We start from the raw sequence: 22,955 nt of genomic DNA, 5'->3' as shown, positions 1-22,955 counted from the left end.
AGTATAGGGGTGGGGAACCTGTAGCCCTCCAGATGTTGTTGTTCTCCAATTCTTATCAGTTCCAGCAAGCCTGGCCAATGATCAGGGATTATGGGAATTGTAGTCCAACAACAACTGGAGGGCCACATACCTGGCCTAGCACATCCAAAGATACAGCTTCTCAGATATCTGATAGGGCCATTCAATGCAGTATATCAACCTAGTGCACTTCCTAACTTTCTCAACTTCCATTCTTCTTTTTGGTGCATCTATTTTATTCCCAGCTCCATGTTACATGGCAAGTTTTTATCTGCTATCCCCAGGAAAAAGGGAATAGAAGCTAATAACTGGTGTAACCTGGGCAACGACATGGCACTGGTTTGCATTCATACATCACTCTCCAATACAACATGCTTTGCTGGCTGTCGACACATGACTGCCCACAGATTGTGGGAAGGGGACTGTAGAGCCAGATGAACTGTCACTTAGAGAAAGACCTCAGGCTTGACTTGGAAGAAAGTCAAAGAGGCTTAAGAAGCAAGATACAACTCTTTGATGATGCTGATCTGTTAGCCCAGACTGATAGAACAGGCAGGCACAAAGTTGAGACTGCTGGTTCAAACCCCTTTTAGGGCCAATCATTACAGTAACAGTACTAGCAAACAACTACAAGTTTTAAGCACCTTTTGAATGTGATTCCACAGATCATCCTGGATGGCATTTGAAAAGGAAAACGCATTCAGGTAGGACTGCAATAAAACAAGCATCATAATTACTTAATTCTCAAGGACAATACATATGAAAAAACCAAAATTAAGACATAAATCGAATTTTCAGAATTCTAACTGTTGGTGAAGTCAGTTCTTAAACTCACATTGAGTGCTTTCATAAACAGTCTTTCTGTCATAAAGCTGGAAAGCATCCGGATGATGGCAGCCCCCTACGATACATATTTTTAAAAGGATGAGACCTTATTAATTATGCAAGACATTTAATTACTGACATTACATTCAGTGTTTTCTTATTAAATACATATTGATTATATTATATATTATACAAGGTTTCCCCCCAAACCATTCCTCAAACTCATACTTTTTATGGGCAGGTTATTTTTTTATATATGTTTAAAACTTTTAAACACTCCTCCCCACAGTAGAAAGCTAAATATCTACCATGCAAAACTACAATATGGCATTTAAAATCAGAAGATTGTATGTGGTTATTTGAGGACAAACACAGAATGTTTTACTTTGGACAGGAAAACATACTCAGCATGTAATTATTAAGAAAATGCTCATTTCAAATAATTTCTACGATACAAAGAACAGTACTTGAATTTCTCATGTTGTTTAATCCAGTCAGAAATGATGCCCTGGAGAATAACAAAGTATTGGTGGCATCACTTCAGAAACTTGCTAATGGCTTCCAGCAATCAAGTCCTCTGGCCTGAAAATCCTTGTCTCAAATTCCAGATATGTGGGCACATGTTCCGTTTCCTCAGTGGTGAAGAAAATATGTTTTGCATGTGCTCAGAGCCCCGCATTGTGCAATCCACAACTTCACTATGTGCATCAATCTGTGTACATAGGTGCTTCCCTCTCCCCTTCTATCAGCAGAGAAATGAAATGCATGGCATGTGGAATGGGGACTCCCCTCTTTGGAGGAAGCTTTATGGCCACAACTTGGAAATGAGATTCACTGGTATGAATGGAAAACATTTCTATATATCCTAGTCCTGATCCACTCTTTCTGTCCACAATGATTTGTTATATAAGCTCGCCTTCTCATAATGGCTTCACCATTCACTGCAATGGAGGGAACAGATTCCTTTTTTTGTGTGCTATTCAAAAAGTGGTAATTCCATGTGTCTCTTTTCAAAGTATGTGTAGAATATTTTTGGACGGTGATGTGTCCAAAAATGTGTGTATACACACTCACACACACACACACACAGTTTTTACCTTCTTGTATGTTACTAGACCAAACAGGTCTGATAATGTAGCTGCTTGACGCTTTTCATCTGTGTCTGATAAAGACTGACCTTGTATTTGTTCATCTGTCTCCAACATAGTTAACACATTAGAGCTAAAGACATGTTCCTGAAAATAAGCATAAGCAGTTAACCAATATTTAACTAAAAACTGTCCACCTTTCATGCTACCTCTGGAATTAGAGCTAATTCGTAAACCATCTTTGTTTTCTCTCCTTTCCTCTTAAAAACTTTTACTCAGCCATTGCATCCATAGCCCATTCAAGTGAATCTGCATACCTGCCTGATTGCCTTCCCCTATATACACCAAATCAACCCCTGAGATCTTCCAAGGAGGCCCTATTGGTCATTCCACAACAACAGTGTCTCATGACGTAGCAGCACATAAGCAGGCCTTTTCGGTAGTGGCACCTAGCCTATGGAACACTCTACCACATGTGATTTGAGAGGCAGGAACTGTACCAAGCTTCAAATGCCTCTTGAAAACACTCAGGATTTCCCTGACTTGTAATAGATCATGACACTGTTCTCTTCTGTTGCTGTTTTGTAATGTTTTCAGGGTGAAATCCTATCCGGAAGTCCATCAGCCTCCAAACTCGGAGGCTGACAGGCATCCTATGCAGGGCGGGAGGAGAGAGGAGGCAACTGTCGCCTCCGCACTTCTCTCACTCTGCATTTTTGCTAGACAGGCATTCTTGCAGAGGCCAAAGGAAGGAGGCCAAAGGAAGGAGGCTGGAGAGGACTGGGGATAGCTCATATCCCCACTTCCCCTGTCTCCTCCCCTCCCTGCCCACAGAACCACCCCCTTTCCATCCTCTTTGAGGTTGCTTTTGTGAGCTCGGTGAGGGAGCTGGTGTGGTTCTCTCCACACTGGCTGTGAGAAGGCAGAGAGCTTGAACTCCTGGGTCCAATGTCAGAGCACTGTCTCTGACCTCGAAACCAGGAATCTGAACTATCCTATGGCTGCCCAGATGCTGTCTAAGGCCCACAGGATTGCTCTCCTCAGATACCTCTTCTTTTATACCATTTTACATTGGTTTTTATATTGTATAAAATGTTTACATAAAACCATAAAATGTGGTTTTATGTAAACCATTTGGAACTCCGGGGATATCAAGAGATACAGAAGCAGCTTAAATGAATAAATAAATATTTTGAACATCTATCACAGAAAGCCAATATGCAGAATGTTTAGTTCAGAAGACCAGACAGAGCATCACATGCTAATTTTAATTACCATCTGCAATACAGAACCCCTTCATGGATCACTGCCTTGTTGTGGCGAAGCAGCTTGCGTAACTCAATGAAGCCATAAGCTATGCCGTGAAGGGCCACCCAAGACGGACAGGTCATGGCAGAGAGTTCTGACAAAATGTGGTCCACTGGAGAAGGAAATGGCAACCCACTCCAGTATTCTTGCCAAGAAAACCCCATGGAATGTATCACAAGGCTAAACGAGATGACGCCGGAAGATGAGCCCCTCAGGTCGGAAGGTGTCCAATATGCTACTGGGGAAGAGCAGAGGGTATTTCCAAGTAGCGCCAGAAAGAGTGAAGCGGCTGGGCCAAACCCGAAAGGACACTCAGCTGTGGATGTGTCTGGTGGTGAAAAGAAAATCCGATGCTGTAAAGAACAATATTGTTTAGGAACCTGGAATGTCAGATCAATGAATCAAGGTAAGCTGGAGGTGGTCAAACATGAGATGGCAAGATGGAACATCGACATCTTGGGAATCAGCGAACTCAAATGGACAGGCATGGGCGAATTTAATTCAGGTGACTATCATATCTACTATTGTGGGCAAGAATCCCTTAGAAGAAATGGAGTAGCACTCATAGTCAACAAAAGGGTGGGAAAAGCAGTACTGGGGTACAATCTTAAAAATGATAGAATGATCTCAGTACGAATCCAAGGCAAACCATTCAACATCACAGTAATTCAAGTCTATGCCCCAACCACTGAGGCCGAAGAAGCTGAGGTTGATCGGTTCTATGAAGACCTACAACACCTTCTAGAACTAACACCAAAAAAAGATGTCCTCTTCATCATAGGGGATTGGAATGCTAAAGTAGGAAGTCAAGAAATCACTGGGATAACAGGCAAGCATGGCCTTGGTGTACAAAATGAAGCAGGACAAAAGCTAATAGAGTTTTGCCAAGAGGACATGCTGATCATAGCAAACACTCTTTTCCAACAGCACAAGAGGCGACGCTACACATGGACATCACCAGATGGTCAATATCGAAATCAGATTGATTATGTCCTTTGCAGCCAAAGATGGAGAAGCTCCATACAGTCAGTAAAAACAAGACCTGGAGCTGACTGTGGCTCAGATCATGAGCTGCTTCTTGCAAAATTTCGGCTGAAATTGAAGAACGTCGGGAAAACCACTAAACCACTCAGGTATGACCTAAATCATATCCCTGATGAATATACAGTGGAGGTGAGGAATAGATTTCAGGGATTAGACCTGATAGACAGAGTGCCTGAGGAACTATGGACGGAGGTCCGTAACATTGTTCAGGAGGCAGCAACTCAATCCATCCCAAAGAAAAAGAAATGCAAGAAAGCAAAGTGGCTGTCTGATGAGGCTTTACAAGTAGCTCACGAAAGAAGGGAAGTGAAAAGCAAGGGAGAAAGGGGAAGATATACCCAACTGAATGCAGAGTTCCAGAGAATAGCAAGGAGAGACAAGAAGGCCTTCTTAAATGAACAATGCAAAGAAATCGAGGAAAACAACAGAATGGGAAAGACTAGAGATCTCGTCAAGAAAATTGGAGATCTCAAGGGAACGTTTTGTGCAAAGACGGGCATGATAAAGGACAAAGAAGGCAGGGACCTAACAGAAGCAGATGAGATTAAGAAGAGGTGGCAAGAATACACAGAAGAACTATACAGGAAAGATCTGAATGTCCCTGATAGCCATGATAGTGCGGTCACTGAACTTGAGCCGGACATCCTAGAGAGTGAAGTCAAGTGGGCCTTAGGAAGCATTAGTAACAACAAAGCTAGCGGAGATGACAGTATTCCAGCCGAGCTATTTAAAATCCTAAAAGATGATGCTGTTAAAGTGCTGCATTCAATATGCCAACAAATCTGGAACACTCAACAGTGGCCACAAGACTGGAAAAGGTCAGTTTACATTCCAATTCCAAAGAAGGGCAACGCCAAAGAGTGTTCAAACTACCGCACAATTGCGCTCATTTCACATGCCAGCAAGGTGATGCTCAAAATCCTACAAGCTAGGCTTCAGCAGTATGCGAACCGAGAATTACCGGAAGTACAAGCTGGGTTTAGAAGAGGCAGAGGAACTAGAGATCAAATCGCCAACATTCGCTGCATCATGGAGAAAGCAAGAGAATTCCAGAAAAACGTCTATTTCTGCTTCATTGACTACGCTAAAGCCTTTGATTGTGTGGATCACAACAAACTGTGGCAAATTCTGAAAGTGATGGGAGTACCAGACCACCTTACCTGTCTCCTGAGAAACCTGTACGAGGGTCAAGAAGCAACAGTAAGAACCAGACATGGAACAACCGATTGGTTCAAAATTGGGAAAGGAGTACAACAAGGCTGCATATTGTCACCCTGCTTATTTAACTTATATGCAGAGTACATCCTGAGAAATGCCGGGTTGGATGAATCAGAGGTCGGAATTAAGATTGCTGGGAGAATTATCAACAACCTCCGATATGCAGACGATACCACCCTAATGGCAGAAAGCGAAGAGGATCTCAAGAGCCTCTTGTTGAGGGTGAAAGAGGAGAGTGCAAAAGCTGGTTGGAAACTCAACATTAAAAAAACTAAGATCATGGCATCTGGCCCTATCACTTCCTGGCATATGGAAGGGGAAGAAATGGAAGCAGTGACAGATTTTACTTTCTTGGGTTCCAAGATCACCGCAGATGGTGACTGTAGCCATGAAATTAAAAGACGCTTGCTCCTTGGGAGGAAAGCTATGGCCAACCTAGACAGCATAGTAAGAAGCAGAGACATCACTTTGCCGACAAAGGTCCGTCTAATCAAAGCTATGGTTTTCCCAGTAGTAATGTATGGCTGTGAGAGCTGGACTATAAGGAAGGCTGAGCGCCGAAGAATTGATGCTTTCGAACTGTGGTGCTGGAGAAGACTCTTACGAGTGCCCTGGACTGCAAGGAGGTCAAATCAGTCCATCCTAAAGGAAATCAACCCTGAGTGCTCATTGGAAGGACAGATAATGAAGCTGAAGCTCCAATATTTTGGCCACCTAACGCGAAGAGAAAACTCCCTGGAAAAGACCCTGATGCTGGGAAAGTCTGAAGGCAAAAGGAGAAGGGGACGGCAGAGGATGAGATGGCTAGATAGCATCACGGATGCAATGAATATGAACTTGAGCACGCTCCGGGAGAGAGCGCAGGACAGGAAGGCCTGGCGTGCTATGGTCCATGGGGTCACGAAGAGTCGGACACGACTGAACGACTGAACAACAACAACAGCAATACAGAATCAGCATGAATCAGGTCAGTAATAGCACAGGGAAAATCAATGGAGAGAGAACATCAAGGCATCACCGCAGCTACAGCAGAGCACATCACTAGGAGACAGCTTGGGCATAATACATACAGCACCATGAGTATCAATTGCTGGATTTGGGGTACCTACTAAACTTGATGGGAGACTACAAGGCTCATGACTGAGACATTTGGAAGCAATGGGTTAGTTCTCACAAAGAGCAGATGAGGTAGTAAGATGAGGTGCTATGAGTTTAGTCTGCAGGCAGAAGCTCACATGACAGCAGGCAATTCAGCACTGACAAGAGCAGAGAATAGGCAGGACTGGGCCCAGCCTGGTGGCAAGGACAGCACTGAGAGCATCTTGTCTGAGAACACTCAGAAACCTGGAAGCGCCATTGCATAGCTCCTGTTAATGTGAAGGCATTGAAAACAAAACCGTAGTTTAGATAAAACCTGTATTGAAAACGTTCACTTAGTTCACACCTACCAGGGACATTGTGGGTTCAATGTAGTGTGCCGCTAGATATCCAAAGTAATTCGCAAACCCCTCATTAAGCCATACATCGTTCCACCATGTCATGGTAACTAGGTTTCCAAACCACTTAAAATAGAAGGGGAAAAGAGTCTTTAAATGCATTCTTTCAAACTGCAATTCTCACCCATCTGGCAAGACAGCAGTTCTTGCCTTTACATAATATACATTCATTGTCATAAAGGAGCACTGTAATGTCTATCAGCTGGAAGGAATGTAAAAAGATGCAACTTTATAAAACCCACAAAGATACAAGTAAGCAGTTAAAGAAAGAGAAAGGTATCGAATTTTATAATATAACCAAATACAATTCTCTCCAAGGGTCAAACTAGATGTGATGTTAATTGTGTGAAAGCAATTAATCTGGATATTTTTGTTATATAAATAGCAGCCATGGCAGTCTCTGGACTATGCAGGTCGAGGAGGGGAGTTTGACTCTTTCTGGCCCTACCATTGCCCAACAAAGATTGCTTTTGGGGGAGAGCAATCCTATCGCCCCTTGACAGAGTTTGAGGGGGTAGGTCAGAGGCACCATTCCAGACTCAGAGCTCCCCGCCCCCTCACTGTTGCAGCCGGTATGGAGAGAACCGCGCCAGCTGCCTCTCCAAGGACACAAAGGTGACCTTGGAGGGAAGGGGGGCAGTTCTGTGGGCAGGAAGGGGAGGGGACTGGGGAAGCAGGGATACAAGCTACCCCCAGCCTCCATCCCTCCCTCTCCACAGAACCCGAGCGAAATGATGCCCATCTAGCTAAAATGCAGAGCTGGGGGATATTTGGATATTAGTTATTAGAATAGCCTATTTTGGAAACCAGGATAGTTACTATGTTTTCCCAGTAGTAATGTATGGCTGTGAGACCTGGACTATAAGGAAGGCTGAGTGCCGAAGAATTGATGCTTTCGAACTGTGGTGCTGGAGAAGACTCTTACGAGTCCCCTGGACTGCAAGGAGGTCAAATCAGTCCATCCTAAAGGAAATCAACCCTGAGTGCTCATTGGAAGGACAGATACTGAAGCTGAAGCTCAACTATTTTGGCCACCTAATGCGAAGAGAAAACTCTCTGGAAAAGACCCTGATGCTGGGAAGGATTGAAGGCAAAAGGAGAAGGGGATGGCAGAGGATGAGATGGCTAGATAGCATCACCGATGCAATGAATATGAACTTGAGCACACTCCGGGAAAGAGCGGAGGACAGGAAGGCCTGGTGTGCTATGGTCCATGGGGTCAAGAAGAGTCGGGACCGACTTAACAACTGAACAACAACAAATAGTTACTATGTATGGATGAAAATTGTTGGACTGCTAATTCATATTTTTTTTTAAATTCTTTTAAAATTTTGTAGGATATATTAGCTATTTATTAAATTTGTAATATTACTTTTTATTTTTCTTAAAATTTTCCTTATACCTATTTTGCTTCACTGACATGGTTTCAGGGAAAACAAGGGATGTTGTGGTTCAGCTTCAGTGCTGCAGTGGGCCTTATAGTTTATATCCAGAATCTGATCAGAAGTGGCCTGGAAGGGTTAGGGCTATTCAGCTTGTGGAATGTCGGAATTGGTGAGCTTATCTCTGTTAGTGTTCTCAGAGGAAAGGAGGCTGCTCTCGTCCAGCTGCCAGCTTTGGCCTTGGCAGGGAAGGAAGCTTGGCAGTCTCTCTGTGAAAACCTAACAGAAAAGGGGGGGGGGGGTTGGAGGTGTAACAGGTTGAAGTGTCACCCTTGAAGGGCAGAACTGAGATGCCCTGTTTGGGCAGAGGCCATGTTAATAGGCTAAAAACCCTTGTCAGTTAGCTGTTTGGGAGGAGGGCTATTGCAGCCACATCTTCGCTTTTAAGCTGATGCCCAGACTTGCAGCCTTTGCTAGGAACATTCTCATCTTCACTGCCTAAAATCCTCTCTGTTTGGACTTACTACTGTTTGAGGCTCTTGAGCATTCTTCACTTGGAGTCTCCATCCAATTTGGATTCTCATCTCTTTGACCTTTGTATTATTAAGAACCTGCTATGAAAAGTACTGCTATACTTTTCATAGAATTCTTAAATTCATGTTTGCTATGGATTATGTATGTGCAGTGTCAATTACCCACAGCACTTGCTGGCTTGGATTGATCGTGACTCTTGGACTTTTCTATTCCTGGGCCCATGTAGCATGGAGATACCAAAGTGAAAGCTATGGTCGTCAAAATCTCTGTATACGTGGGATTACTCTGGACTTACTCGTGAACCTGTTTCGACTCTTGGATTTGAAAGGCCTTAACCTGTGTAGCATGGAGGTTCCAATGAAGATTTCAAGGCTGGACTTGACCTCTCTGTGTGTGGATTTGTTTAGGTCTTTTTCTATAATGCTTGTCTTGGATTTCCTGGGATGAATTATGCCAGGAATCTTATGAGACCCTTGCCCTGTATTCTGAGCCATAGCGATTACAATGGGAAACCAGGTTGCTGGATCTCTGATAGGGTTATAGTTATTAGTTTGGATTATACTTGGACTATATTGAGACTATAGCTAATTGTCATCAGCTATATGATTTCTGAAGAATGTAATCATTAAGCTTTTACCATGGGATTTCTTACTGATTTAAGGGTGTCCTCTGTCAGAACACCAGTGTGTGTGCTTGAAAGATCAGGCCCATGACAAGGGAGGTCATGTGATTGAGATTATTGAAGAGGAGGATGGTAAACTGAGAATGAGTTTTTCAGAAGGGAGTGGGATCTCAAAGGGAGGGGATGAAACAGGATTTTCTCATTATAACTGAAGCTGTGGCACAAGATACTGAGTTTAGTGATGTTAAGTTTAAGGTCTACGTTTAGTGATATTAGTCCTCTGAAGCTGATAGATTGGATTAAAAAGGCAATAGAAGATATTGTGCTGGCTTGATGCTTACAAGGAGGGGATTTGTTACTTGAGTGTAAATCCAAGGAGCAATGGAGAAGTTACTTCAGCTTAATGGTATATGTCAACTTCCTTGTTTTATGCTGGAAATGAAACTACTTAATTTAGGGGTCTGTTTAGGACTTTCTGATAATGATGGTAACGAAGCCTTGGGGGAGGATTAGTTTCAAGATATTAAATGTTTGTCTTCTAGGCATGATGGTGAATTATGTCCTTCTACTACAATTTATTTTCATTTCAGAAGATGAGAGCTTCCGGAGCATGTGATCATTAGTTATCAATCATTTCAGGTGCAGCCTTATATCCCCCCCCCTCCCCCGGGTGTTATCAATGTCAGAACTTTGGATATGTGGCAGCAGTCCATCAAAGTCGAGAGTGCTGTGGAAAATGTGGTGGGCAACATTCATTTGATTAATGGGATGGTTCCCAGACCCTGGTTTGCTGTAATTGTGGAGGTAAGCACAGCCCTATATTTAAGGGATGTATTGCTGCCAAGTGGACTTAGGATACTCAAACTATATGGGTCAATCAGGGAATTTCTTACCCAGCTGCAGTTAGGTGATATAAGGAGCAAGAAAGAGGTTGTTTCCTTTATGCTGGATCCTGCTGCACCAGTTTTTAGGCAGCTAGGAGTAATGGTAAGGGGAAAAGGGGGAGCTTTCTGAGTGGATGATTGTTAAAAATGAGATGTTTGTTTCCTTTGCAGCAGAAGTTATAAAGTCAGACCGAGAAAAAAATCAGAAAAGGGGGGATTATTTTGATTGTTGCTAAGAAATATTTGGAAGTAAGCAATGCAATATGAAACAAAAATATAAGCTTTCAGGGCATCCTGTGGCATAATACTGCTGGATTGGAAACTTTGAGCTGTCTAGAGGGCCATAGAATTTTTAAGTTTCTGGGAACTGAGGTCAGAGCCAGGGCTCTGACCTCAGTTCCCAGAAGCCGCACTCCACGCCCCTTCCCCCTCATGGCTGGTATGGTTCTCTCCATGCCGGTTACGTCTCCGCACTCAGAAACAGAGCATGGAGACGGCGAAAAGGGGGTGGTCCCAGGGGAGGGGAGGAAACCACAGAAGCTGCATTACACAGCTTCCTGTAGGGCTTCCAAACCCCTTCCCTCCCTGAAGCCGCACCTGGATGGACGAAATCATCTGTCTAGGCAAAAATGCAGGGCAGACGGAGCATGGAGGAGATGATCCCCGCCATGCTCCCGCCGCCCTGCATGGGATAGTCGAGGTCAGGATTTGCTCAGTCTGGGAAGCTCTGCAGCTCCACCTGGGGGCCAGACATAGAAGACAGCCTGACTTACTGTATTTGCAAGATTAGGCCCTGGCCCTGCAGGTGCTCCCAGGTCCTCTAATGCAGACCAGCTGGGAGCCTCAGGGAGTCCTATAAAGAGCTTCCTCTCCCTTTCAAACTTTGCCACAGCAACATGAGTCATTGTTGTAGCAATATTGTGTCCCAGTTGCTCATTCCTGATCTTTACTACGCCTTGCCAGTTCTTTACCCCTGCCTGTTTGGATTCTGCTTCTGCCTCTGGCCCTGCTGTAAACCTGCTGGTAACTGACCCCTGCCTTTTTGGACTCTGTTTTTGCCTCTGGCCCTGCTATGCCTTGTTTGGGTCTGACCCTTGCCCAGGGATTCTTTGCCCACCTCCATCCCTCCTGGTGTTCTCACCAAGGACGCCTGCCTCCCATGCCCCGGACCTGACAGTTGGCAGCCTCTGATTTCAGAGGCTGGCAACTATCTGGATAGGATTTGCACTGAATCAGTTACGTATAGACTTTGTTGGTTCTTGGGGAAGTTAGTTCTGATGTTCAATTTTCTAGTAACTCTATGTGTGGAATTATGGGAGCGGCTTTGCAAGCTATTCCTGAGAGGTATGAGGTCAGACATAGGTTCTGTGGCAGACAAGTGAGTATAATTAGGTGGTGAGGACAAGAAATATGGCCTTCTGGAGAGTTTGGTGTACCCTGGCAGGGAAGGATTTGACAAAGTATAAGCAGTGTAGGGCTGTTAAAGAAGGGCTTCAAAATGCGAAAAGGAAGAGCTGGAGGGAGTTCTGTGGGAAACTTACTGTAGATACACCAATTTAGGAAGATGAAGAATGTACATTTTCATCAATGGGGAATAACAGTTTTGGTATCGGTTGATGGTAAGACTTGTACTGCCAGTATGGATAAAGCCAAGATATTGGCAGTAATGAGGATCAGTAATGAAGAGAATTGGACTGAAGATTTTAGTTTTCTTTCCGAGATCCTGAAATATCCTGTTGATGTCCCCATAGGAAAACCTGGAACACTTTTATCTGCTCCTTCTTCCAATGGCAGATCATATTTGCATCTTGTGTTTGTAAACTTGTGGAACATACATTGAACAATCTGCCAGGATCTGCGGGAGAAGCCACTACCCCAGGAACAGGGTGTGCCTGCTGCTGCCGCCGCCACCGCCACCACCACCACCACCACTGCTTTCCCTGTGGACTTCTGCCTCGCAGACCGCCACTCCCTGCAGGACCAGGCCCCCAGGTACTGAGCCAGCTGTGCTGACTACTTCCACCTGTCCCTTCCTGGAAAGGCTATATACACTGGCTGGCTGAGGTGGCCTGGGAGAGCCAGGATCTGCAGGAAAAGCCACCACCCAGGGAAGAGGGCGTGCCTGCTGCCACCACCACCACCACTGCTCTCCCTGTGGACTTCTGCCTGGCAGTATTTGTGAGGAGATTGTTTTGATTGTTAACTGTTGGTGGGGGGTGGGGTTTGGGGGGATTCTGTTGTGTCTTTAGGGGTGGGTAGCCTGCCTGATAGGCAGGAGTGAGGTGGCATGTGTCCACCTGACGGAGGCAGTGGGGGGAGTGCTGGGGGCCAGAATATACAGAGGCTGGGCAGCAGGCACTGGCAGAGTGCTAGGGGCAGGCCATGCCAAGTAAGGGGAACAAGGAAGAGATGTCTAATATCGGTCTCCTGTTCCAGGCCTGTCCAGAGCCAAAGGATGGCTGGGGGAGGCGTGACTCCATCTTCTGGCCTTTGTCTGCTGCTCTGCAATGTTACCCAGAAAACATCTGTCATCCATGACATGATCCGGGATGAGGGTGCAGACCTGGCACGTATTACGGAGACCTGGCTGGCTGAGGCCACTGCTCCAACTCTTGTGGCCATGTGTCCAGCCGGATTTTCATATGCACAGCACTGAGGGCTGGGGAGGGGGAGTGGCTGTTATCTACCGGGAGTCCTTGGTCTTCACCAGACCCCCCTCTCTGGGAGACCAAGGTTGCTGACTGCATGTACTGGAGGTTGGGCCTGAAGGGCAGTCTGGAGATTCTGCTTGTGTATTGCCCACCCCGCTGCATGACTGACTCCCTGGCTGAGGTGCTTGAGGTGGTCTCTGATGTGTGTGTGCAGTCCTCTAACTTATTGCTGTTGGCGGACTTCAATGTATATTCAGAGGCCATCCTCATGGGGGCACCTCAGGACTTCATGGAGACCATGGCTTCCTGGGAGCTGCACCCTATTTCAACTGGGCCCACCCATGTAGCCAGTCATGCACTAGACCTTGTGTTTGTTTCTGGAGAAGCAGGGAGTGATCTGGAAGTCAGGGGTATATCCACCACCCCCTTGTCATGGTCAGATTTGGTGACATTGGACTTCTTGGTTCCACAACCCCTCTGCAAGGGTGGAGGACCCATTAAAATGGTGCGCCCCAGGCATCTTATGGATCCGAATGGATTCCTGAACGCACTTGGGGATTCTCTGGGGCACGCCAACAGCCACTTGGTCAAGACCCTGGTGGGTGGGTGGAATGCCGCAATCACCAGGGCATTAGATTGGGTGGCTCTGAAACGCCCTCTCTCCCTGAACAGGGCTCAGACTGCACCATGGTTCAATCTGTGGATACGAGTTCTAAAACAGGAGGTGAGACAGCTAGAGCGCCGGTGACGGAAGTCTCGCTCCAAAGACCATCAGACACAGGCTAGAGCTGTATCTTCAGCCTATCACATGGTGGTGAAGGCAGCAAAAAAGGAATATTATGATGCCTCTATCGCATCTGCAGACTGCTGTCCCAGGAAGCTGTTCCAAGTGGTCCGGCGCCTGGTCGGTCCAGTTGTTCCAGAACCACTGGAGCATTCATAGGCCTTCCTATGATTCCGGTCCTTCCTCTCCAGTAGGTACCAGAGGATAGCACTGGAAGAGGAGGTTTTGGACCCATGGTCGCTCACTTGTGGGGTGCCACAGGGTTCCATTCTCTCCCCGATGCTAGTTAACATCTATGTGAAGCCGCTGGGGGCTATCATCAGGAAGTCTGGGGTGTGGTGTCATCAATATGCGGATGACACACAGCTCGACCTCATTTAAATCTTCACCAAAGTTGGCTGTAGAATCCCTGTCCAAATGTCTGGAGATGGTGAGTGGCTGGATGGGGAGGAATAAGCTGAAGCTGAACCCTGACAAGACCGAGGTACTTTTGGTGGGAGACAAGAGGAGGCTAGGGGATGTTGACCTGGTGTTGAATGGGGTACGGCTACCCTTGAAAGACCCTTGAAGGTCCGGAGCCTGGGGGTCATTTTAGACTCCCAGCTGTCCATGGAGGCTCAGGTGTCAGCTGTGAGCCCAACAGCACTGTACCAACTCCATCAGATACGGCAGCTGCGCCCCTACTCTCCCAACCATCTGCTCCCCTACTCTCCCAACCATCTGCTCCCATCGGTAGTACATGCCCTGGTCTCCTCTCATCTAGACTACTATAATGCGCTCTACATGGGGTTACCCTTGAAGACAGTTCAGAAGCTGCAGCTGGTACAGAACGCGGCGGCTCGCCTGATTAAAGGCAGCCGCTGGTGAGATCACATCACTCCAGTGCTGAAGGAGTTGCACTGGTTACCAGTTGTTTTCCGGGCCAAACTCAAGGTGTTGGTTTTGACCTTTAAAAATCCATATGGTTCCAGCCCAGCCTATCTCAAGAAGTGTCTCCAGCAGCACCAGACAGGCTGCTTAACAAGATCAGCCTCAGATGGCCTTCTGTCTGTCCCATCAGCCAGGACAGCTAGGCTGGTGGGACGAGGGAGAGGGCCTTCTCTGTGGTGGCCCCCACTCTGTGGAACTCCCTCCCTAGGGAACTCCGCCATGCCTCCTCTTTAATGAGCTTCCGCCACACATTGAAAACGTGGTTGTTGAGGCAGGCATTTGGGGTGGGTTAGGGTATTTTTAGAAATATGTTTTAATATAAAATCTTATTTTAAAACTGTTTGTATTGATGTACATTGCCCAGAGTGGCCAGCTGACCAGCCAGATGGGCGATTAAGAAATTTAATAAATAAATAAATTAAATAAAACAAATGTCTAGTTATTTTTTTTTAAAGGAACATCAGCTTTTTGAGGCTGTGCAGAGTGGATTTCATAGAAGATATGGCATACTTGATCACATTTTGCATTTGGAGACTGCAATTTGGAAGAATTTTTCTTTGAAGGAATATTTAGTTGCTATGTTACTAGATACTGAGGTGCTAGATACTTTCTATACCATGTCATGGTGTGGTAAGAATTATTATATAAGTTTCATCAGGTAGGCATACAAGGTAGAATGTTTTAATGGATTCATGATTTTTTTAAGAGGTAGCTCCTTTTGTGTTTGGGTGGTTTTTACTTTATCTGGTTTTCATTCCATTTCAAATGGCATTCCTCAGGGAAGTATAGTGAACCCTACTCTCTTTAATATAATTAATGATTTGCTGACAGTTATTCCACCTGGTGTGTTGGTGAGTTTATATGTTGATGATTGTGTCATATAGGTGCATGGAAGGACTATTGCCATGATAGAGAGGAAGCTAAATGAAACTTTGTGTAAACTTGAAATATGGAGTGCATTTTGGTGTTTTAGTTTTTCATTGGCTAAAACAGTGGACATGCTTCTACTGGACACTGGTTCTCTGGGAATATTGCTTTGTCTCTTTATGGAAAGAAGATTCAAATGGTTTCCAGTTCTTGGGTATAATTTTTGAGGGACATGGGGGCTTCTAAATTTTGAATTGTATCATATGGGCCTTTGGGTCAGGTTTATCTGGATCCCCACTCATGTGGGTATTAGTAGGAACAAAATGGCAGGTCAAGCAGCCATGGCAGCATCAGGGCATGACATAACTGAAATCAGACTTCCTTAGTCCTCATCAGAGGTTAAACGCTGAGTTTGGCGTGAAATCAAAGAGGATTGGTAGAAAAGGTGGGAAAATGGGCTTGCTGGGAGGAGAATTAATTCTTTCTGCCCAACTCTGGGTGATTTTTCAGATTTTTGACCAACATGGTTGGATTTAGCAGTTTGCTATGTTTTGGGTCTTGAGCATACATTGTGCTTTATGTAGCAACCAGTTGTTCTGGGAAGATCTGATTCTACTCTTTGAGAATTTTGTGGAGTGGATGAAACGATAGATCATCTTCTCTGGGATTGTCTGATATATAGTGCAGAATGGGGCTTTCTTATTGAGTTCAAGCTTGGGGTCACAGGCTTTTCTTTGGATGTTCTCCAATTTAAGAATCTTAGAAGCATGGTCCTCAAAATACTATGGAGATCCATTAAAGTTACGGGCATCTATACCTTCATGAAAGAATTAGTTGTGGGTTTCCCCATTTTTTCCAGTAGGTGGCATCATGGGGCATTTTTGGCATTGATCAGCTATCAAATCCCAAATGAAGAGAAAGAGGAGGAGTATTGCCTGAACTATGTCTTTCTCCACCTCTTTGACCATTTTGGAATGTGCTGTTTTCTAGTTTCTCTGTTTGGCATTGCCTGAAGCAGGACAATGGGAATGTCACCACCTTCATGTCCTGCTTGTAAGCTTCCACTACTGGAAGCAGAATGTGGAATTAAATGGACCATGTTCTTAAACAGCAAGATAATTCCTCTGTTCTTCATTTGTTCTCCTACATTTTTTTTTAATTGCATTTATACCCCGCCTTTTTTCCCTTGCAAGGAACCCAAGGCAGCTTACATTATCCTCCTCCTCTCCATTTTATCCTCACAACAACAACCCTGTGAGGTGGGTTGGGCTGAGAGTCTGTGACTGGCCCAAAGTCACCCAGTGAGCTTCCATGGCTGAGTGGGGACTAGAACCCGGATCTCCCAGCTCCTAGTCCAACACTCTTGCCACTACACCACACTGGCTCTCATTTCAACTAGGACTAAATTGTAGCCATATTACTAATCCAGTATTTAGCATCAGCATTGTTCCCTACTTTCTATATGACTAAGATTTGTTATGTGAGGGACTTACTTCTGGCCCTGGTCTCTTAAGCAGCATTGTATTTGTGTAACACTATGCTATGGCTCCTTCATAAGCATTGGGAGTGGGGGAAGTTGTGGCAATAGAAGCAGGTAGCCTCACTCACCAGGTAGACAATTCTGCTGTCCTTGCAACAGTATAATTCATTGCTTACATTTATCTGACTGCTTAAGGAGAGTGTAAAAACTAGACCTTCATTGATCAATGTATTGTATATATTAGGCTGCAATCCTCCACAAATCTATTTCAGTCCACCACCACCCCGCCCAAGGACACATACAAATCTACCTGGGACTAAAGCTTATTGAGTTCAGTGAGTCTTATATCTGAGTAGACATGTTTAGGATTGCATGGCATGTGACCTCTTTCACTGAACAGTCTGCTGAAAGAATGTCAAAATGTCTAAACTGCTTTTATTAGGGTTCAATCCTATGCATGTTTAGACAGAAAGTCCTAGAATTCCCAGCATTCCTCAGCCAGTATTTTTTTTTTTACTTTTTTCTGTCTAAACATGCATAGGATTGCACCCTTAATCTCATGAGAAATACCAGGATACTTTATTGGCTGCTGTTGCATGATGTAATGATTCATTTATATTAAATTTCATTAGTTCTATACATTAAAATTGGTTGGTTTTGGTGGTGGGGGGGGGTTCTTTACCTCTTCCTGTGTTAACTGATTCTATGCTGGCTATTCTATCTTTACATGCTCGCTTTGCATTCTAGTGTGGCAATTCTTCTTTCGTATTATGGTGCCTGTTTTCATCTTTGTTTTATACTGAGTTTTTATTGTATATCAAGAGAATTCATTATGAGGTGACTAATAAATATAAATACATACAAAATTAATAGATATAAAAACACCAAAACTGCCTTCTGTCAGTGATGGTCTCTTCTACTTCCCAAGAAACATTACTCCTGACCATGTATTAAGATACCTGGCAGTTCTCATGACTGATGTTTGCATTACATTTCAACTGTGCAATTATTGTTAATTAGAAAAATATCAACATCATTTTAAGGATAAATAAAAGTGCAGAACATTTTACCACATGCCTGGTGTACAATCTCATGGGAAATCAGTTGATGCATTGCTGTTTTCCACTGTATGCATTTACCTTGTGGGGGACACAATAAGAATATTTCCTGGACAGTTATTAGCCCCCAGTTTTCCATAGCAGCAAATTTCATGCCAGGTAGTGCAATCAGATCTACACAAGTAGAAGAGCAGAAGAGGCAGCTGTAACAACTTCATATTTAACATGCTTACATGTGCGCTTCTCTGCTGATCTCAGAATCTCACAAGATTTCAGTCACTGACAATAGCATTAAAATAAAGTTTTCTTTCATGCAATTTTGCCATTTTCTTGTGTTTTTACTGCAAAAATGTCTCCTTAATTATGTCATTATTGCTATTAAGGAGGTAAAAGGCCAACATTCATACAGAACATAAAAGAGACTTGCTGGATCAGACCAAAAGTCTATCAAATACAGCAGCCTCTCCCAACCCAGTGCCCTCCAGATGTTTTGGACTAAACTACCATAGTCCCTGACTATTTATTGTGCTGGCTGGGATGATGGGATTTGTAGCTGAAAATATATAGAGGACACCAGGTTAGGGAAGGCTGAAATACAGAATCCCATTTCCCACACTAGACAGCCATATGCCTTCAAGTCTTGTTTGTCAGCTTCCCAGAGGAAATATCTTTCTGCTGCTGCTCACCAGCAATTTCTGTTCAGTGGCATAGTGCCTGTACCATAGCTACGGATTAACTCATCCTCTATTAATGAGTCTAATCCCCTTTTAAAGCTATCTGGCCTTCAACATGTCTTGTGACAATGAACTCCATAAAACAATTGTGTTCTAGGGAGAAATACTTTCTTTTGCTGTAAATATTCTTTTCTGACAAAAGGGCAAGTGCTGGTTAGTTAGAAGGTGGGTGTGACACAAAAAGCAAAAAAACGTGGTGAAGGAAGGGATGATGAAAGAAAAGTGAAATGAGGAAGGAAGGAAGGAAGGAAGGGCCAGATGATGAATATGATAAACTCCATAAGGTAAATGGCAGAGCAGTAAGAAGGTGGCAGAAACAAAATACAAATAAGTGTTGTGACACCTTATCCCATCATCCCTTATTGTCTATGCTGGCTAGGGCTGATGGGAATTGCAGTCCATAACCTCCGGAGGGCCACAAGTTGCCCACCTCTGCTTTAGAGATAATTCTTTTCTGGGCTTTCCAAGGAGAAAACCTAGTTTCCCCTCAGGCACTACATTTACAGGAGTGGCCTGGAGAACCCCAAGATCTACCAACTGGCACCTGATACAAAAGACAGGCACTCAGAATGAAAGAATTCTTAGCCATGAAATTTGTTTTGAATACCAGAACCAAATGGAGCTCACAATGCATCCACATACAAATCCACTCCTGGTTATTCAAAACTTTTCATTTCAGCAGTGTAACTTATCATGTCGGGGTGTCATTTTATTGTTGCTATTGTTAAATAATTGTAAGAAATCCTCACCTATCTACTGCAAATCACTCAAATCTACCAGTAGATGTGCTCTGTGCAACTGGCCTCTCAAAATTCTCCACCGTATTTGTCAGGAGAGACAATTTCATGGAATTTCCCTAGTGGGAGAAGAAATTCTCCAACGGTTCCTCACAGACAGAGCTCACCATTGGAGGGGTTGCACCACAGGTTCTTAGATGTTTTCCTCGGTGTTTCGCGGGGGGGGGGGAGTTTTGCTGCTACTGTATGTGACAACAGCAGCAACTGGGTTAGCAGTTTGTCCCCCACCCCATTTTGTATCCTCCACAACGTCCCATACCTAGTGTCATTCTGAAGCATGGGGTGGGGAGAGTGAAGGTGGCCACCACATAAAAAATGGTGAAGAAAATCTGGAGAATACTCTGCATATTGTGGTCAGTGGGAGAGAATTAACTATACCAGCTCCAGGACTGACATAGCTGAAAGCTCCTCTTGGGGGCATGTTAGGGGAATGAGGATTCTGCACAACCTCGGCCGCTCCGAACATGCTCCACTCCCCCCCATACACACACACACACACACACCAGCAGCAGAACAGCACTGGCAATGCAGCTGCTGTCCCACTGGTGGGCCTCACACTCTACTGGCAGAGCAGCATCAAACAGTTCCTCACCTGCCTTCAACCATCTTTAGGATTGCACTCTTGATAGCTTTCTGCTGAGTTGTATAGTTTATTGTGAGCCACTATGAAGTTCATCTTAACAGATAGATCTTTAAAATACAATACTACAATAAACAGCATCTTCTAAGAAATTGGCTGTTGGCTAGAAGAAGCCACACTACAATCAACCCGTTAGTGCCTGGGATACAATGATACTATGCTTTTTGCTTCGCACTCTTCCTCAGTTATTTGGTATTTTGATCAATCAGAAAAAAAGATAAAACATAATTTCCAAGGACATATTGGAACACTTATTAAATATTTTAAGTGTTTAAATTGGCGAGCAAACATACCTATTTTGGAAAGAGTGTAACTGATGTTAAGTAAGTCTTCCATAAATGAAAAGATTGGTCCAGTGATATTTAATGCATAGTCAACAAATCCTTTTCGAACTGCATTTTTCTTAGCCCAAATGCGTATCTACCAGTATGCACAGAAATGATTATTTTAGACAGAAGCAAAAATATGCTGTGGACACAGTTTAAAGGTGGAGTTACACACAAACCCTATTTTTGCCTCAACACAAGCATTAGCAGGGCAGATATGTTGGGCAGGAGGCTTAACCCTTTCACTGCCCAATCACTCGTCCTCAAGATTTCCACCCCAGGACCTTAAGGTACTTGATAATTACAGCCAGGTCACAAATACTCCCTTTTGGGGAAAGATTACTGACTGAGTTGCAGACATTCTTGGATTACAGTGGCAAGAAAAAGTTTGGGAACCCCCTTAGGAATGTTACATATTTCCAACCTAAAATGTTATTAAATCTTAATCGAACTCCACAATCCATCAGGATTACATCTTCTTACCATACAGTTATATCTTAATGAGTATACAGAGGTCACAAATAATTCTTGTCAGTGCTACTAGATATTTTATCAGATGGACTCAGGACTGGCTTCATCTGTTTTCTTCCTTATAAAAGCCATAGGGTTTTATAGTGTAAGGGAATCAAATATTGATGTTCTGTTCTATTTGTATATGTGATATAGTCAAACCATATCGCATGGAATGAATCGTATTTGCTTTGACCCCTGGCCACCTTCAACTTGTGCAATAATTTTTTCCATTATGGCAATTTGCCATGGCATACCAATAATCTAATCCCTGGATGGTGAATCCCTTCCAAAACCTAGCTATCGTGGATCTGGCAGCTACAAGTAAATGAGTAATCAGCTCCTTACAGTTTAAATCACTGGCCTCCCCTATAAACACATTTAATACAGCCAGACTTGGCATATGCGGGATATTTTGATTTGTAATATGGCCACTCTCTGCTGCCACTACCCACCAAAGTGGTTGGACTTCTGCACAATCCCACCACATGTGCCAGTATGTTCCTGACACCCCCTCCAACACTGAGGAGAAGTTGAGTGTGTCATAAGTGAGAGATGCCTTGGAGTCAGATACCACCCATGGACTATTTTCAGTGACATCTCTCTAGTTCAGACTGATATTGATTTATATGGAGGCTTATCCCATAGTTGTTGCCAATCATAGTCTTCTACTTTAAAGTTCCAGTTTGTTTCCCACCAAGTTTTTTGTAGAGTGGTTAAATCAAATGTGAGATGCAGGAACTGTTTGTATGTTACAGAAATAAATCCCCAGGTCTCTCCCGAGTTCCCTACCATTAATTGTTCAAACATAGTTAGGCTTCTAGTGGCCTCATTTTTCACCATAGGGGAATTCAAAAAGGACCGGAGTTGGGAACTCAAAAGCCAGGGCAATGTTACGTTGCCCAACTTTTCTTTTAAAGCCTCCGTTTCTATTGTTTGACCCTCCTCATAAAATTGGTACAGCCGATGGAGCCCTCTTTCTTTCCATTCAGCGAAATTATGTGTCCTGGCCTTGTTACAGAAATTAGGGTGACTTTCCAGTGGGAGTAGTGGCGAAGTCCCCGGGGACAACTTCGCTGCCCACCTTGTCCAGTTCTGGCAAGTGGTTTGTGTAAACCTATTTTCAACTAGGCACCTAAGGTTAGTTTTATTTTTTAGCAATAGGTGATCACTTAACAATATTCCCTTTACCTCTGTTTTCCATTGAAACCCATGGCTTTCCCTCATCTTTTAAAATTATGGGGATTGCCTGCTAAAGCAACCCCCCTGCTGTGCTTGCAGGAGGAGTAGGGCTGTTCTAATCCTTGGGTGTTTTGTGCAAAGGTAAATTAATTTTTTTCTGCCATTTATTTAAATGCTTCTGAGGGATATAAACTGGGAGGAACATAAGGCGAGGGAGGACTGTCATCTTTACTGCTGTCAGTCTATCCATTATAAAGAGCTTCATTAACCTCCATAGCCTCATGTCCCTGTTGATGTGTTTCCAGACCTTTCCATAGTTTGCTTTGTAGAGTTTTAGATTTTTTGTAACTTGTATCCCTAGATAACGAAACATAGTATGGACCACTGGGATCTCCATCAAATCAGAGAACTGGCGTTGTATTTTTGGTGCTGTGTTGAAAAACATGGCCTCTGATTTTGAATAACGCGTAGGCCTGCTGCTTGTGCAAAATCAGCCAGAATTAATTAAATTTAACTGTAGATGCTATTGGCTGTTCTGTATATACAACCAGGTTTATCGTATGGGGATGTGAGTTTA

At 44.0% G+C, this 22,955-nt stretch overlaps 1 protein-coding gene across 1 annotated transcript in view; it reads right to left on the bottom strand.

Moving 5' to 3' along the window:
* The window catches only part of LOC146352371 (aminopeptidase Q-like), a 91,729-nt gene that overhangs the window by 48,701 nt on the left and 20,073 nt on the right, over positions 1-22,955 (bottom strand). The window contains exons 4-9 of the mRNA XM_084833916.1: positions 20,654-20,780; positions 18,209-18,363; positions 6,950-7,063; positions 1,941-2,078; positions 854-919; positions 663-728 (exon numbers count right to left, since the gene is read on the bottom strand). Of these exons, the coding sequence (XP_084690042.1) occupies positions 663-728; positions 854-919; positions 1,941-2,078; positions 6,950-7,063; positions 18,209-18,363; positions 20,654-20,780 (666 nt within the window). The remainder of the gene's footprint in view (positions 1-662; positions 729-853; positions 920-1,940; positions 2,079-6,949; positions 7,064-18,208; positions 18,364-20,653; positions 20,781-22,955) is intronic.

The sequence above is a fragment of the Heloderma suspectum genome, chromosome 2 (genome assembly GCF_057233095.1).
Source record: "Heloderma suspectum isolate Gila_16-S chromosome 2, 16-S_ref, whole genome shotgun sequence".
Taxonomy (NCBI): Eukaryota; Metazoa; Chordata; class Lepidosauria; order Squamata; family Helodermatidae; genus Heloderma; species Heloderma suspectum.
This window is presented reverse-complemented; position numbering and strand designations above follow the sequence as displayed.